This window comes from Trachemys scripta, chromosome 1 (assembly GCF_013100865.1).
Source record: "Trachemys scripta elegans isolate TJP31775 chromosome 1, CAS_Tse_1.0, whole genome shotgun sequence".
Taxonomy (NCBI): Eukaryota; Metazoa; Chordata; order Testudines; family Emydidae; genus Trachemys; species Trachemys scripta.
The window spans coordinates 27973925-27990582 of NC_048298.1; the positions used below are offsets into that span (position 1 = coordinate 27973925).

Below are 16658 nucleotides of genomic sequence, written 5' to 3' on the forward strand. Positions count from 1 at the left end.
ATTACCCCTAGATGTATACATATTCTCCCTCCAAACTATCATTCATAGATATAAGAAAGAAAATAAAACAGAACATAATTTGAATTAATTCTTAGCATGAACAAAGTTATACATGTCTTCATAGGTTGAGATAGTGCCTAGCTATAGAACAAATACACAGGAGAGAAAAAAGGAAGACCTTTCCCCTCCCTTTTGCATCCTAGTGCAAGGGACAGACACAATGACGGATCCTGTGCTCAGAAATAGCAAGACTGCTTCTTACTAATGCCCAGAGGACACAAGTTACCCCATATGGGGTGGGTGAAGATGCCCCCTATCAGATACTGAAGTGTTCACACCACACGGCCTGCATGCCTGCTCCATAATGTTCAGTTTGAAATACCAGTTTGCTAAAATACTTATAGTAAATCTAGAAATTAAAGAGAAAAACCCAACAACTCTATTTGTAAAATGTGAGGCTATTAACTAGAAACGGGTAAACTGAGTGATAGACAAAAACCTGTGTTCAAAACTCATTGCGACTAAATATTATTTGAGTAATTTCCTCCCCCAAACATTATTTTTTTCACTTTTCCCCGTTTCTGTACTGGGCACAAAGTTAAACCTGAAAGGGAAAAGCCAAAAATCTGTGAAAGAAGGCCATGGATATGATATTTCTAGCTTGAGCTGAAACAGAAGTAGTGGGACTCAGAAGAAAGTGACCTCACACAATGGCTTCATTCCACTAGAAAAATAAAGCGGATGACAAGCAGGGAAAGCCTCACATCTACAGGAGCCAGAAAAAAAAAAACCTACGGAACTCATTGCCTGAGTACCACCCTCACTGCATTCAAAACTATATGCAAAACCCATCTGTTCAATAAACTGTCCCATGACAACCTTCTCAAGTACAACAGCATTCACACACTTCAATATTTTTTTAAAAATCTCATCAATAACTTTAAGCTTGTTGCTGATGCCAGGGCTGAAAGACACATATTCTGTGTTTATTTTTCATAAAAGGTGCTCAGATACAACTATGATGGATACATTATAAAATGATGATTGATAGAGTGACGGATTGTTATCAGGGGATTTCTATTCCAGTTTTGCAGACCATATGGGTTCAGGTAAGCATCTATACTTATGGATGCATATTCTGAACTGAATTCATGCCTTCTGAGACAGCCATCACTTTGGGAACCTCAACAGTTCGATTTAATTTTAAGTGTTCACTTGCTCAGCTTTATAGTAATTCTATCATTATTTGTATTACTGTAGTAACTAAGAGCCTTAGTCATAGAACATGTTCCCATTGTGCTAGGCACTGTACAAACACACAAACAAAAAATCAGAAACAGATATTTCAAATTTACATATCAAATAAAGTTTTTAAAAATAAACCTGTTCCCATTTTCTTTCATTCATTCTCATCTTTACACTCAAACATATCACATACGTGTATCTGTATTTCAACGACCTCCTTAAATCGTCGTAAAGTAGAAATCAGAACTGTTGCCAGCACATGCATAGATGCGATACACAAACTCTTTCTTGTAATCAAAGATCCTAGAAGACTCAAACCTAAGCACTGTATTTCTAGAAAAAGAGATTATTAATATTAATTACTGGTTCAGAATTAAAGAGACAAATTTAGTATGTTACATTTATAATATGATGTAAAGATACATAGGCTATTACAAGATTCACATTTAAGTAACAAGACAACTTCCTATGTACCTTGATCATCTGGATACATCTGTAGTGTGTGAAGTACAGTGTCTGCGGCTCCTTGTTGGGATAACATTTGTAGTGCACCAGAACACTCCACTACAGAAGAAAGTATTTTTAATCCACATTTCTGAATGCCAGGATTTCCAATAAACTAAAAGAGAAATACAAAATAAGGTCAGATTTTTTCTCTGCTACTCAATGTGATAAGGAAAGTTGCTTGTCAGTTTTTTTCTCAAAAGGTGTAAAATTGTAGCTGTTACGAGAGTAATCATTGCAATTAAATTTGCATAAACCTTTCCATTATACCCGCTGTTTCATGTTTTCATAACTTTCCACAATATTCACCTTTCAGGCTGAAATCTTGTAAAGGTGAATATTTTTTGAAAGTTAGAGCAAAAACTATTCAGTCATTTTGAGTATAAGAAGAGCAAAAAAATGCACTTTCCCCATTGTCAAAAAAACAAAACAAAAACCAAGCCTCTGTGAAACACAAGACAATCCTCACCCACCTTAGTGGTTTCTGAGATTCCTTGCCCCTTCTCTGGGCTCTCCTCTGGGACACATTTCTCTCTGCTCCCTAGAGCCGGTTTTATCTCTGGTTCAGCTGCAACCTGCTTGCAGCTAACAACCTGGACAATTCTGTCCCTGGCACGCATTATACCACTATCCCTTTCTGATGTGGTGTTGCCTCCAGCTGCAGTGCAGGGGTTGGTCTCAACCACTCTCCCACCAGAAGCATGTGGCTTCTCCCTGCTGCAGAAGAATCAAGGAGAGACTCTCCCATTCTCTCAGCATTTCCTGAGACCTTACCCTTTCCCTCGGGGGTCCCAACATAACACTCCCTCCTGCTGCAGGCAAATACTTTAACCCGAGCTACATGGAAAAAATCATTACCAAGGAGCAGGTCAAATAGGAGGTGTTCCATTACCCACACAATCAAAATACTTTCCAAACCTTACTAAACCACATGGATTTTAGCTAGTGGTATGAGGAATCTGTTTTCCCCCACCCCCACAATCTCTGCCATTTGGCCAGGCAACATACTGGCCTTTAGAACCACACTCTGCTTAATCAGAGAGATCTGGGCCCCTGTATCCCTCTGCCCCAAATATTCCCTGCCATCAATTTGGACAGCCTTAACATGCTCCATATCTGGTTCTGCAGAGGCTAACCTCACAGAACCAATATGATAGGTTTCAATTGCTTGGGGGGTTTCTGTGTTGAGGACAGCAAAACTAACATGAACTATTGTCTGCCTGCTTCCTCCTAGCACAGGGCATTTATTCCTCAGGTGATCAGTGGAATTACAGGATTACAGTGATAGGACCTTTTGGGCTCTTCTACTTTTACAGATTTGGGATGAGGGTTAGAGGAATATTTTTGAGTAAGCGTGTTTAGGCTCCCAACCCCCTTCTCTCTTCCCAAGGACAAAATGGGATCCTCCCTTCCCACCAGTTTTAAACCCCTGTTTCTGTGGCCTGCCCTCAATAGATGCCTGATTCTGTTCAAAGGCATCAGCTAAAAAAGCAATCTCATCCATAGGACTTTACATCTTTGTCCCATAGACACTGCTTTACATCAGCCTTACATACGCTTAGGAAATGCTCTTGAACAACAAGATCCAACATTACTGCAAAACTTGCCACCTCCTTACCCCTCACCCATTTTCCCAACAAATCTTTCATTTTGTTTACATATTCTCCATTACTCATACCAATATCCCTCTTAAGATTCCTAAATTTAACTCTATATGTTTCAGGGGTAATCTGAAAACTTCACAAAACGGTATATTTAAATTTACAATAGTCTAAAGCATCTTCAATAGGTATTCCATTGAATACATTTTCAGCTTTACCAGTTGATTTCGCAATCAAGGTAGGAACTCTATCATCAGGTATTTCATGTATTACACACAGCCTTTCGAAAGTAGTCAGATATTCAGCAATATCATCATCACTGTATGCAGAACATAAGTGTTCCCATTTTTGGAGTGATGGGACTTGGGGTCGGGGGGTTCTGGTTCTGCTTCTCTAGCAGGTCCAGTTGGTGTTTTCGCTCTCTTTCCATTCTCTTATTCTCTCTTTCTTCTCTCTCTCTTTCTTCCATGGCCCTTCTGTGTGCAGCTTCCTCTTCTTTGAGCCTCATTTCTGCCTGCCACATTTGAAACTTGCGATCCTTTGCCTTCTCTTCCGCTTCCAGTCTGGCCAGCTCTAGTTTTGTAGCTGCCTCTCTGGTAGTCATTCTTCTGCTTTTCTGGTCCTACTTCCCTTTCCCAAAATAAGCAAACAGAAAGTAACAAAACTGTGACCTCCTCCTGACTGTTCTTAGCCACTGCACTTAAGACTCACTTAAAAATCACAAATATCTGTGCTTAAAGTGTGAACATACTGTGACAAAGTTCCTCCTCTACCTTGGTGGATCCTGCGCTTATTGGTGGATTTGCTCGCTTCACAGATTCACCCTGTGGGTCAGGAAACAGTCCAGAGACCTTCCCCTCTGGTAGAAGCTATAGTCCAGGTCAATTCCCCCCATGTTTGATCAGGAGTTGGGAGGTATGGGGGGAACCCAGGCCCGCCCTCTACTCCAGGTTCCAGCCCAGGGCCCTGTGGACTGCAGCTGTCTATAGTGCCTCCTGTAACAACTGCATGACTACTACAATTCCCTGGGCTACTTCCCCATGGCCTCCTCCAAACACCTTCCTTATGCTCACCACAGGACCTTCCTCCTGATGTCTGATAATGCTTGTACTTCTCAGTCCTCCAGCAGTACGCCTACTCATTCTCAGCTTCTTGCACACCTCTTGCTCCCAGTTCCTCACACACACTTCCTGTCCTCTCGCTCCCCCTGGCTTGACTGGAGTGAGCCCTTTTATAGCATCAGAGGGGCCTTAATTAGAGACAAGTGCTTAACTGCCTCACCTGACTCTTAGCAGGTTAATTGGAGTCAGGTGGTCTATTAGCCTGGAGCAGCCCCTGCTCTGGTCACTCAGGGAACAGAAAACTACACATCCAGTGGCCAGTATATCTCCCTTCTGCTACTCTGCTGTTCCCAACTGGTCTGGGTCTATCACATATCCCTCCCCCCTGCTCAACACCAAGGGGTTGGGCAGCTTGGGACGCCAGACAGCGTACATGTGATAAGCCATCAGCGTTGCCATGGTGACCCTCTGCTCTGTATGTGGAACTGGAAAGGTTGGAGGGATAAGAACCACCTGGTTACCCTTGTGTTCTTTTCCTTGTTCCGTTACATCCATTGAAGAGGGGCATGGTCGGTCACGAGGACAAATCTGCACCCCAGCAGGTAGTAACGCAGCGTTTCCATGGCCCATTTTACGGCGAGGCATTCTCTCTCTACCACTGCATATTTTTGTTCCCTCGGAAGGAGTTTCCTGCTGAGGTAGAGAATTGAGTGTTCCTCTTCCCCAGCCATCTGCGACAGGACAGCTCCTAGCCCCACCTCGGATGCATTTGTCTGTAGGATGAATTCCTTGGTGAAATCCAGGGCAATCAATACGGGGTTACTGCAGAGGGCAGTCCGTAGGTCTGCAAATGCCCTCTCTGCTGCATCGGACCATCTGACTGGATCCAGACCACGGGCCTTCACTAAATCCGTTAGGGGACTTGCCCTTGTGGGAAAATGGGGAATGAAACGCCGGTAATACCCCACCACCGCTAGGAATGCTCGGACCTGCTTCTTACTACTTGGCTGTGGCCAATTTCGGATGTTCAGTTGAGGTTTCACCAGACCTTTTCCTACCACGTAGCCAAGATATTTGGCCTCTGTGAACCCCACAGCACACTTAACAGGGTTTGCTGTAAGGCCAGCTCGCCTGAAGGTATCAAGGACCGCCCCCACCTTCTTCAAGTGGGTTTCCCAGTCTGGGGTATGAATCACCACGTCATCCAAGTAGGCCGCAGCATAGCTAGCATGGGGGCGTAATAACTTGTCCATGAGGCGCTGAAAGGTAGCTGGGGCCCCATGTAGTCCAAAAGGAAGGACCGTATACTGGAAAAGACCCTCTGGTGTAGAAAACGCCGTCTTCTCATTTGCATCTTCAGCTAGGGGAATCTGCCAGTACCCCTTTGTCAAGTCCAGGGTCGTTAAATACTGGGCATTCCCCAGACGGTCTACTAATTTGTCTATGCGGGGTATAGGGTAGGCATCAAACTGGGATATCTCATTTAGTCGCCGGAAGTCATTGCAGAACCTCGTGGTGCTATCAGGTTTGGGCACCAACACTACTGGGCTGGACCACTGACTGAGATTCTTCAATGATCCCCATCTCCAGCATTTTCCTGACTTCCGCTTTTATTTCCTCCCTTTTGGCTGCTGGCACCCAGTAGGGCCTCATTGTTACTCTGGCCCCAGCGTTCGTGACGATGTGATGATATGTCCAAGTTGTGCGACCCGGCTTTGTTGAGAATACATCTTGATATTGGGCGATCATCTCAGTTACCTCTTTCTTCTGGGCTGTCGTTAGATCGGGAGACACCCTCACCTGTCCAGGGTTTTTGTTCCCTGGGTGTAGGTCTTCCCGAACCACTGTGCACGCCTCTCGGGTATGCCAGGGTTTCAGAAGGTTGACATGATATATCTGTTCTAGTTTTCGACGTCCCGGTTGTCGCACCTTGTAATTTACTTCCCCTACGGGTTCAACTATTTTGTACGGCCCTTGCCACTGGGCTAACAGCTTACTTTCGGCCGTGGGTACCAGTACCATTAGTCGGTCACCAGGCTGAAACTGATGAATATCTATCACAATACATACACCTTTGCTCCCTGTGCCTCTGTGACATCCCCTCCTGGTGTTATCTAGACCAGTGATCTTCTAGGCCATTCCAATCCTTGACCTCTGGGAGGCAGCCTTACCCTGCTCTGCTGTGAGAAAAGGCAGTTATCTCGAAGAACGCCAGTTGCTGAAAAGGTATGTTGCTCATGTCTATTCCACAATAGGTGTGCGTGCTCGCCACGTGCACCGGTGCCGGAAGTTTTTCCCCTACCAGTACCCGTGGGGGGGGGGGGGGAGGAAGCGCCCCAGCGACCCCTGGAGTGGTGCCTCCATGGCGCGGTATAAGGGGAGCTGCGCACTCCCCCCACCCTCAGTTCCTTCTTGCCAGACAACTCCAACAGAGGGGAAGGAGGGCGGGCTGTGGAACAGACATGAGTAACACATCTCGAAGAACACCAGTTACGGAAAAGATAACTGCCTTTTCTTCTTCGAGTGATTGCTCATGTGCATTCCACAATAGGTGATTCCAAGCTATATCTGTTGGAGGTGGGTAGGAGTTCACAAGTTCTCGGGACGGAGTACAGCCCTGCCGAACCCGCCGTCATCCCTGGTTTGGGAGACGATCACATAGTGCGAGGTGAACGTGTGAACCGAAGTCCAAGTGGCGGCCCTGCAAATGTCTTGGACAGGGACGTGGGTCAAGAAGGCAGCCGACGAGGCCTGTGCCCGAATCGAGTGCACCTTCACAATCGTGGCAGGGGAATACCCGCCAGAGCAGAACAGGTACGAATGCATGAAGTGATCCAGTTGGAGAGGTGCTGAGTGGAGATCGACCGACCCCTCATGCGCTCAGCCGAGGCAACGAACAGTTGCGAGGACTTCCTGAATGGCATAGGCTGCTCGAGGTAGAATGCCAGAGCCCTCCGCATGTCGAGCGAGGAGGCGGCACTCCTCACTGGACACGTGCGGTTTGGGGCAGAGGACCGGCAGAAAAAGGTCCTGACCCATGTGATAGGCAGAGTCCGCCTTCGGGAGGAACGCAGGATGCGAGCGGAGCTGGACCTTGTCCCTATGAAACACCGTGCATGGGGGCTCCTGGCCGACGTGATCGCGACCAGGAAGGCCACCTTCCACGAGAGGTGGGACCAGGAGCACGCAGCTAGCGGCTCAAACGAGGACCCCGTGAGATGGGTCAACACCAGGTTCAGGTCCCACTGCGGAACCGGAGGTCTAGAATGTAGGAAAAGACGGTCCAAACCCTTAAGGAACCGGCCAGTCACAGCATGGGAAAATACCGTGTGCCCTTGCACCAGCGGACAGAAGGCCGATATGGCTGCTTGGTGCACCCTGTCTGACGAGGGGGCAAGGCCCTGGACCTTCAGGTGGAGGAGGTAAACCAGAATAAGCTGGATCGGGGTGGCTACAGAGGAAACACCTTGGTCCGCCACCCACATAGAAAACTAGGACCACTTCGCCAAATAAGAGCGGCGAGTGGAGGGCCGTCTACTTTCGAGGAGGACACGCTGAACCTGTTCCAAGCATGTCCTTTCCTCAATGCCTAGCCACTGAGCAGCCACGCCGTGAGGTGAAGAGCAGCTAGGTTGGGATGGAGGAGGTGGCCCTGGTCCTGAGAGAGCAGATCCCGGCGGAGCGGCAACGGTCACTGCGGAGCTACCGCCAGGCCCGTTAGGGGCCTGTACCAATGCTGCCTGGGCCAGGCTGGGGCAATGAGGAGGATGCGGGCCTTGTTCATCTTTAGCTTCTCCAGGACCCTGCTGAGTAGAGGGAACGGAGGAAAGGCGTAGAGAAGCCGGCCTGACTAGGACAGGACAAAGGCATTGGAGATAGCGCCCCTCTCCAGGTGCCCTCTGGAGCAGAACCGGTGGCATCACTGGTCCTGCTGGGTCATGAATAGATCCAGCTGGGGAGTTTCCCAACTTCGGAAGAGCCGGTGGGCCACGTCCGGGTGGAGGGACCACTTGGTTGTGAGGAAAAGTCCCTGCTCGAGTGATCTGCCCTCGTGTTCCAGGCACCCAGCAGGTGGAAGGCCTTCAGGCAGATGTCCTGGGCTATACAGAAGTCCCACAGCCTGAGGGCTTTGTGGCAGAGGCTGAGGATCGGGCCCCGCCTTGCCTGTTGATATAGAACATTGAGGCCGTGTTGTCTGTGAGGACCCTGATGGAGGCAAGGGAAACCACACGGAACCTTAGTTTCACCATGTATTGGGTCAGCCCTCGCAGGTCCAGGATGGGCCTGAGCCCCCCTTTGGCCTTCGAGGTAAGGAAATATCGGGAGTAATATCTCTTGCCCATGAACTCCTCGGGCACCGCCTCTATTGCTCCTAGTTCCAGGAGCTGCCCCACCTCCTGCTCGAGCAGAGCTTCGTGTGAGGGATCCCCCAAGAGGGACGGCAGCAGGGGGTGGTTGGGCGGGGAGGAAGTAAACTGGAGGGTGTAACCCCGGGAGATGGTGTTGAGAACCCATCGGTCCAAGGTTAGCCATGACCATTCTGGGAGGAAAGCACACAACCTGTTGGAGAAAGGGACAGTTAGTGGGGTGGATCCCTGATGAGTTGCTCCCAAGCCTCCTGTCAAAAGCGCCTTTTCCCCACCTGCTTACCCTGGCAGTACCCAGGCTGGGGAGCAGGCCGAGACTGGCTTTGAGGGCGTCTCCTATAGTCCCGTTGCTTCTTATGGGCAGCCTCATACTTCGGGAGGGCAGCCTGGGCGGAGTCTGCTGCGGCTTGAACTTAGGTTTTGCCGGAGCCAGGACATAGAGGCCCAGAGCCTGGAGGGTCGTGCGGGAGTCTTTCATGCCATGCAGCCTTGTATCCCGTCCAACGGGATATCCTGCATGGCCGCCTGCACCTCATTGGCCAGCCCGGAGAGCAGGAGCCACGACGTCCTTCTTATGGACACCGCGGAGGCTCTAGACCGCGCACCCGTGTTCGCCGCATCCAACCCCGCTTGCAGGGTTGTCCTGTACTCTCCTCCACCAGTGCCTTGAACTCTTTCCTATCGCGTTCCTGGAGGGAGTCCTCCAACTTGGGCAGGGAGCCCCACAGATTGAATTCATACCTGCCCAGGAGCGCCTGGTGATTTGCCACTTGCAACTGAAAGCTCGAGGACGAATACATTTTCTTCCGAAAGAGTCCAGCCTCTGTGAACCTTTATTTTTCGGGGTAGGGGCTGGCTGACCCTGCTGTTCCCTGTGGTTGACTGACTCAACCACCAGGGAGTTGGGCGCCAGGTGGGTGTATAGGTACTCGTGTCCCTTGGCAGGTACAAAGTACTTACGTTCCGCTCTCTTATAGATGGGGGCCAACGAGGCCGGTGTTTGCCACAAGGCATTGAAATTTTTGCCACCCCCTTCGCAGAGTGGTAAAAAAACTACCCTGCCCTGTGCCAAAGAGGACAGCACATTGAACAGGGAATCAAAGGGTTCCTCGATCTCTCCTGCTTGGAGATGGAGGTTTGACATTACCCTTTTTAAAAGCTCCTGGTGTCTCTAAAGTCCTCCTGCAGGATGGAGGGGGCGGGGCCGTTATCGCCTTATCTGGGGAGGGCGAGGAGGCCGGTACGATACTCTGGGTATCCGCCCGCACCGGAGGGTCTGCCACTAGGTCAGTCTCCGGGCACGGTACCGAGGATGTACGTCCCACCGACCCCTTCCCTTGGAGGTCTGGAGAGGGAGGCCGATGGTGCCTCTGAGGCTCCAGCTATTGAGCGAGCCCCGACTGGGGCTACGTCGGGGCCACAGTGCCCACTGGTACCACTGGGCCAGCCACGGGGCCCGGTGTCACTGCACTTGCTGCGGCACTGGCGGGCCCGGTTGTTTGGCCTGGCTGGCCTGGCCATGGAAGAACGACTGCGAACAGAGGCTGGCTGACGAACGACCTGCCGCTCTCCCGGGACCGGGAGAAGCGGCAGTGCCAGGAGCGACGCCGACCACGGGACCGTGATCTCGACGTGGAGGATGGGTACCGTCAGTAGCAGCTGCTCTGCAATCGGCTCTGACGGGTGGACCCACGGAGGCGACAAGCTGGCGATTGATGCCCGGGGCTGTGGAGGCGATGCCCTGGTGCGGTCTTGGAGCGTGATTCTGAGCGGGAATGGCGTTGACGTCTGTGCCGTGGCCAACTGCGGTAACCCCTCTGAGATGAGGACCTTCGGCAACGTCGGCCTCGGTCCCGTCGGTACTCACTCCTTGAAATGGAGTGGTGTTGAGAGTCTCAGTCAGATGGCACCAAACCAGATAGTCTGGTGGGAGTAGAGGGCGATCCACGTGGACTTTGCCCTGAATGGTCGCTAGGCGGCGAACGGCGTCGGGAACGTTCCCTGGACTAAGACCGGTACCAAGCTGGGGGCACCCTGGAGCGTGGGGCCGGCCTTGGCGGCGCTCCTGATACTGGTATGGACTTGACACTCCGGGCCACCTGCAGGGCCTCCGGAGTTGAGGGCATCTGGACAGGTCTGGTCCGAAGTGGCCGGGCTGCTCCGCTCTACGTGAGTTGGAGGCTAGAGGCTGGAGGGGGATCGAGGGCTGCCCGACATGGGTCTAGCCTCTGCCCCGGGTTTTCCTCAGTGCCGCTGCGAAGAAGGCGTCCTTGTTGCCTTCTTGTGCCCCGTAGATGGGAAGCGGTGCCAATTGGTCGAAGGCGCCGGAAGGTTGCCGCACACCGACCCCGCGGTGCCCAGCGCTGACTCGGAGCGGTGCGCCAGAGTCGGGGTCTGCGCCAACTCTATCAGAATGGTCCGGAGCCTGATGTGTCTTTCTCTCTTAGTCCGAGATTTGAACGACTTGCAAATCTTGCAATGATCGCTAATAAGGGTCTCTCCCAAGCAGCGTAAACTGTCTGTGTGCGGGTCACTCTTTGGCATAGATCGCCTACAAGTGTCACACGATTTAAAACCGGGACGCGGGGCATGCCCCGGTCCGGGTGCTCTAACTAACTGAACAGCTAACTAACTACAGGTACTAACACTGAACGAACAAGCAGTTCTGGGGACAAGCTACAGCCAAGCTGGAGCAGAGTAGTTCCAATGCACTTTCGCTGGCGACAAGAAGGAACCGAGGGTGGGGGGGCGTGCGCAGCTCCCCTTATACCGTGCCGTGGAGGCACCACTCCAGGGGTCACTGGGGCGCTCCCCCGCTACAGGTACTGTTGGGGAAAAACTTCCAGCACCGAAGCACATGGCGAGCACGTGGAATACACATGAGCAACCACTCGAAGACGAACCCCCTCTCCTGGGCTGTTCACGCACAGCCTCTGGCATGTAAGCTGCTCCCAGCTACTTGCAAGTGAATGACCCTAGCCAATATCTCTGGTCCCAGCCAGACCCTGGGAACTCCATCTTCCAGTGTCCAGTTATGCTTGCTGGATGTTGCAAGCTTACATAAGTTCATCAATTTCTTTTTTAAATTGACATGTACCAGGCTTGTTCTCCCAAGGGGAGTCTCTTACACACTGCAAACCAAATGCACTGCTTCAGGTAGAATAAACAGATTTATTAGCTATAAAGGTAGATTTAAATGATTATAAGTCAAAGCATAACAAGTCAGATTTGGTCAAATGAAATAAAAGCAAAACGCATTCTAGGCTGATCTTAACACTTTCAGTGTCCTTACAAACTCACCACAGGCTGGCTCTTCAGCCAGGCTCTCTCCTTTAATCAGTGGTTCAGTCGCTTGGTGGTGGTGGTGTCTGTAGATGTAGGTGGAAGAGAGCATGGCAAAATGTCTCTCCCTTTTATCATGTCTTTTCTTTCCTCTTGGCTTTGCCCCCCGCCCCTTCAGAGTCAGGTGAGCATTACCTCATTGCAGTCCCAAACTGCCCAAAGGAAGGGGGTGACTCCCTCGAGGGTCTAACAGAATCTTTTGTTGCTGTATAAGACAGTGTCCATTGTTCCTGTGAGGCTGGGCTGGGCCTGTCCCAACCATGCCCTGAAGAGGTGTGAACTGCCTCTCTGTTCTTGGAGAGTTTTTGCATGGGCTTGCTTTAACCCATGAGGATACATTTTCAGCCTCATAACTATATACATGAAATTATAACCTATAATATTACAGTAACAATTACTATAACATCACTATAACAACCATGCTTACTGCATTCTGAGCCTTCCGAAGACACTCAAGATGATAAACTTTGCATTGGATGTCATACAATCATTTCATAAAGATGAACATGGGGGTGTAGAGCGTTTCCCCGAGGTACAGAGCATCACAAGGAGGGATCACAAGGTATTGAAAATTTTATTAGTTCAAAGGAAAGAAAATCTCACTTCCTACTCCCTGCATACCCTTACCCTTCAAGGTCAAGTATTCTCATTCAACCCCTTGAAACACAGACAATTACATAAATTACATAGTTTTATCATTGCTAGCATTGATACATTGTTTACTGTGACTACTTTTATAATAAATATAAGGAGTTTATAAAAATTTTGACTTCACTAGGGAGTTGCCAACCCGAAAATGTTGAGAGAAACTGCTCTCAGAGGTGTGTGAACTGCCTCATTCATCTCAATAACGGCCATGTGGATTCGATGGGCCGTGGGATTCAGCATTTTTGCCATAGAACTGCACTTTTGCTGCAGCCAGCAGCCCAGCATTTTGTTTTCTGTCTCCCTATCCTGCTGGGACCTGCTTGCAGGTGCCTCTTGCTCTCCAAGTTTCTTCTCATGAGGTTGCAACTATCCTGCTCTTCCCAATGGCTACAGGGTCAAGCAGTCCCAGGCAGTTCTGTTTGGTATGGAATAGCTTGAGAACCACTGTTCTATTGGAATCCAAGAAATGTGTATTCATATTTATCAGTTTTAGGTAAAATTACATTAAGAGAACAGTTGCAGGTTTTTCTGTGCAAAATACAGTAACTTCTAGCTTATGCAGGATATTCATTTTTTTGTGCGGAAAACCGTCTTTAACATATAAAATATTATCATAAACAACTGCAAATGAATTGAATGTCTAAGAAAAATTAAGTTTTCTAATAAATATCCACTAGCATTATTGCATCAAAGATGAACTTCTCTGGCATATTCCAGAATAAATTAGCGTAAGAAAAAACTAATAATGCGGATGAACACGTGTATGAAAGATCATCTAAGGTAAAGTTTATCAAATCAATTGGAAAATGATTTCATTGCATTCAAAGTTATAAATAAGTCATTACTTGCAACTGTAAAATACCAAGCAAATTTATTAGGAGAAAGATTTTAACCATACCCTGTTCAAAGCATCAAGCACTAGTGTGTGAGTCCCCTCCAACAAACACTGGTTTTTAATTACTTTTAAGGTAAGCATCAAGTCAGCATCTCCCACTGTTCCTGAAGAACCATTTTGCAGTTCTTTCATGGCACCTGTAACACACAGAAAAACACTTCTTCAGGGAAACAAATTTCACATTTTCTTTGTAAAATCAGTACTGCAATCAAACTGATTCAAAGTTATTTACAAATAACTCATGAGACCTGTGGGATGGGGTATACTCTCCACACTGACCCTGAGAGGATAAATTAGGCCCAATTAACCTACCGTCTGCACCTGGAGGAGAAGCCATGGAGCAGGGATTGATTAAATGAGGCTCAGCTGGACAGGAACAGGGGGTGCCTGAATAAAACCCAGAAGCTGAGGAGCAGAAGACAGCTGTAAGGAAGTAGTCTGCAGTCACCCCCTGGGAGAAGGGAAGTGTATCTGGGACTAGAGGCAAGAAGCCTACAGTTACTCCCTGGGAGGGCAGAGCATAGCTTGGAAAGCCCAGAGAAGGGGAATAGTAGAGAGGTAGGCAAGGCTCAGGGAGAGGAGCAGAGAGGTATGGGGTAGGTCGAACTTTGGCTGCTGATGAGAGGGCTTCTGAGCCAAGACCCAGAGTAGAGGGTGGGCCTGTGTCCCGCTACCAGCTGCTGAAGTGGCATTGGTAGGGCAGTGAGTAGGAAGACTGCCTAAGCCCATTTGTCAACAGGGACTTTGATACCCTGGAAGAGGGGGGACATGTACAGTGACCCGGCCAGAGGGCTGAATCATGAAGAGGAGGCTGAAGTTCTTGGAGTGAGAGGGGTCTGCAGGTCAAGCGGATGATGGGAGAGACACTGCCAGTGGAGGGTGCAACACCTAGCCAGAGCTAATCTCCAGGAAGAGGTGCCACCAGTAGTGAGTGCACCCATGACAGCCTAATTCTAGTTTCCCACTGTTTTCACGCTTCTGTAATGTCACAGACCAGAGTTACCAAGAGCCCATGGAGTGAGTTAAAACTCAATTTCCCCATGTTGTTGAGATTATTATGAAACAAATACTCACTCCAAAGAATTTTGGTTGCAGCAAAATGGGGGGATTTTGCATGTGAACTTGTACAATATGTTAATCATTCATAAGCTGAATCCCCATTAACCTCAAACCTAGTAAAATCAGATGGGATACAGAGAGATCACGTATTTTTCTATGAGTGGGGATGAAGTTTAATCATACAGAGAACCATGTAGGGCTCCAGTGAATAGCAGATTCAAGAGAAATGAAAAATTCAGCTTTTGTTTTTCACTTTCAGTTCAAAATCTAGCAAGAAATTAATTATTTAATGGAACTCTCTGTTTCTTAGTGTCCATACTACTTACTTTAAATGCCTTTAGGATTTTCTTGGAAGGAAAACACTTAAAAGGAATTTTTGACTACTAGATCTTTCTGTTGGCAGCAGATTAGAAACCAAATTATATCCACAGATAACATCAATGGAAATTGTGCACACATAAACTAACAGGACCATGTTCTGCTCTTTTAACATTTTTGTAGTAATCAGCACTCACCGCAAAGTGGCACTACAGAAAGTAACTAGAGATCATGTAAAAGACTCTTTAGGATTCAAGAATGTACTGATTATTTTTTCTAAAAAATACTAACTTTCTTCATGTATTAACCTTCAAACGCCAACTAGAGCAACAGTCAAAGGAAAAAAAAAACTTGTCTCTTTTTTGGCTTCATTATGATGGACGAAGGCTCACAAGATTTTAGCAAAAAAAGGAGAATTTCTCCTGCTTGCTTGTTAAAGTTGACTATCAAGTCTTAAATCTCCTGTTTTTGCTCAAGGACTCATTGAATGAATGGAAAAATAATACAATTATATTACAAGGGACAAGAAACTAAAATCTGAGCTTGTAAGAGAAACCTCCATTTTAATCAAACTGTTTAAAATGGTTTGTTTTTGTCAATATTCATTTAACCAAAAGTCCTGACAAACACTTGCAAGAAATGCTGTCTTCAAAAAGATTCCCCATCTCTTCAGTTAAGACTGAGAAAGCTCTTACTCCAGATCTTTAGTATTCTAATGAGACTGTCAGCAAAAACAAAGAAGACAAGACTTAATATTCTTGATTTAAAAAAATGCTAAGGTAACAAAACAAGAATCTTTTCTAACCTTGTCCAAGCCTTTTGTTTCTACACAATAAAGAACAAAGGGAACACACATTTTTTCCTCCTTGCAGATTGCCTATAAGATGTTTCTTTGGAATGGATTTCCTAAATCATCTAGTTTGGCCTCACAACTATTTGCTGTAGACAAGAGCTAATATGTTTCTAATCTTGAAGTCACTGCCCCCACTGCTTGGTTTGTGAGAGCCAGTTACTGTTCTATATGACAATGAACTGAAGCAATACCTTCTGCTAGTATATCCAATTTGAAATAAAGTTTGTTATTTTTTGTCTATCACTAATGGAACATCCAATAATTAAGGTATAAAGTCACAGCAATGGATCCATAGTCCCTAAATCAAGGTATCAAGGGAAGCAGCAATGGACCAAATTCATCACTGGTGTAAGTCCATCATTGGAGAAGTCAATAGAGTTTCAGCAGTGATTAATTTGGCCCAATATGTTCAATGTTTGCCAAGCTTTTTCTTCCACCTTTAACTATGTTTCTACCCTTTTCAATCATAAAAGTTCTCCTTTAATTATAGAGCTTTAAGTAAAAATTACTCATACAAAGTTCCACTACAGGATGGATGGTTAACTATTTTAAGAAAGATCAGAAAACAGCCTTCTTATTTATATTCTCCTATTCGATATATAATGTCAACTATTTTCCTTGGATGACTTACCAGGGATCATGAAAGGTAAAATGACTCGAAGAGCCTCCAGCTGTACGGATGGCACCTTTTCATGTTTCCTCATGGCCTTTAGGACTTCTGATGCAACTGCTATCACTATGTCCAGATGGGGGAAACTAAGAGTA

General features: G+C 47.6%; 1 protein-coding gene across 2 annotated transcripts in view; it reads right to left on the bottom strand.

The window, feature by feature from the left end:
- Positions 1-16658, bottom strand: part of LRRK2 (leucine rich repeat kinase 2) — a 134328-nt gene that overhangs the window by 62695 nt on the left and 54975 nt on the right. For both annotated transcript variants that reach the window (XM_034766882.1, XM_034766877.1), the window contains exons 13-16: positions 16525-16649; positions 13667-13800; positions 1720-1864; positions 1439-1578 (exon numbers count right to left, since the gene is read on the bottom strand). In XM_034766882.1, coding sequence (XP_034622773.1) covers positions 1439-1578; positions 1720-1864; positions 13667-13800; positions 16525-16649 — 544 coding nt within the window. The remainder of the gene's footprint in view (positions 1-1438; positions 1579-1719; positions 1865-13666; positions 13801-16524; positions 16650-16658) is intronic.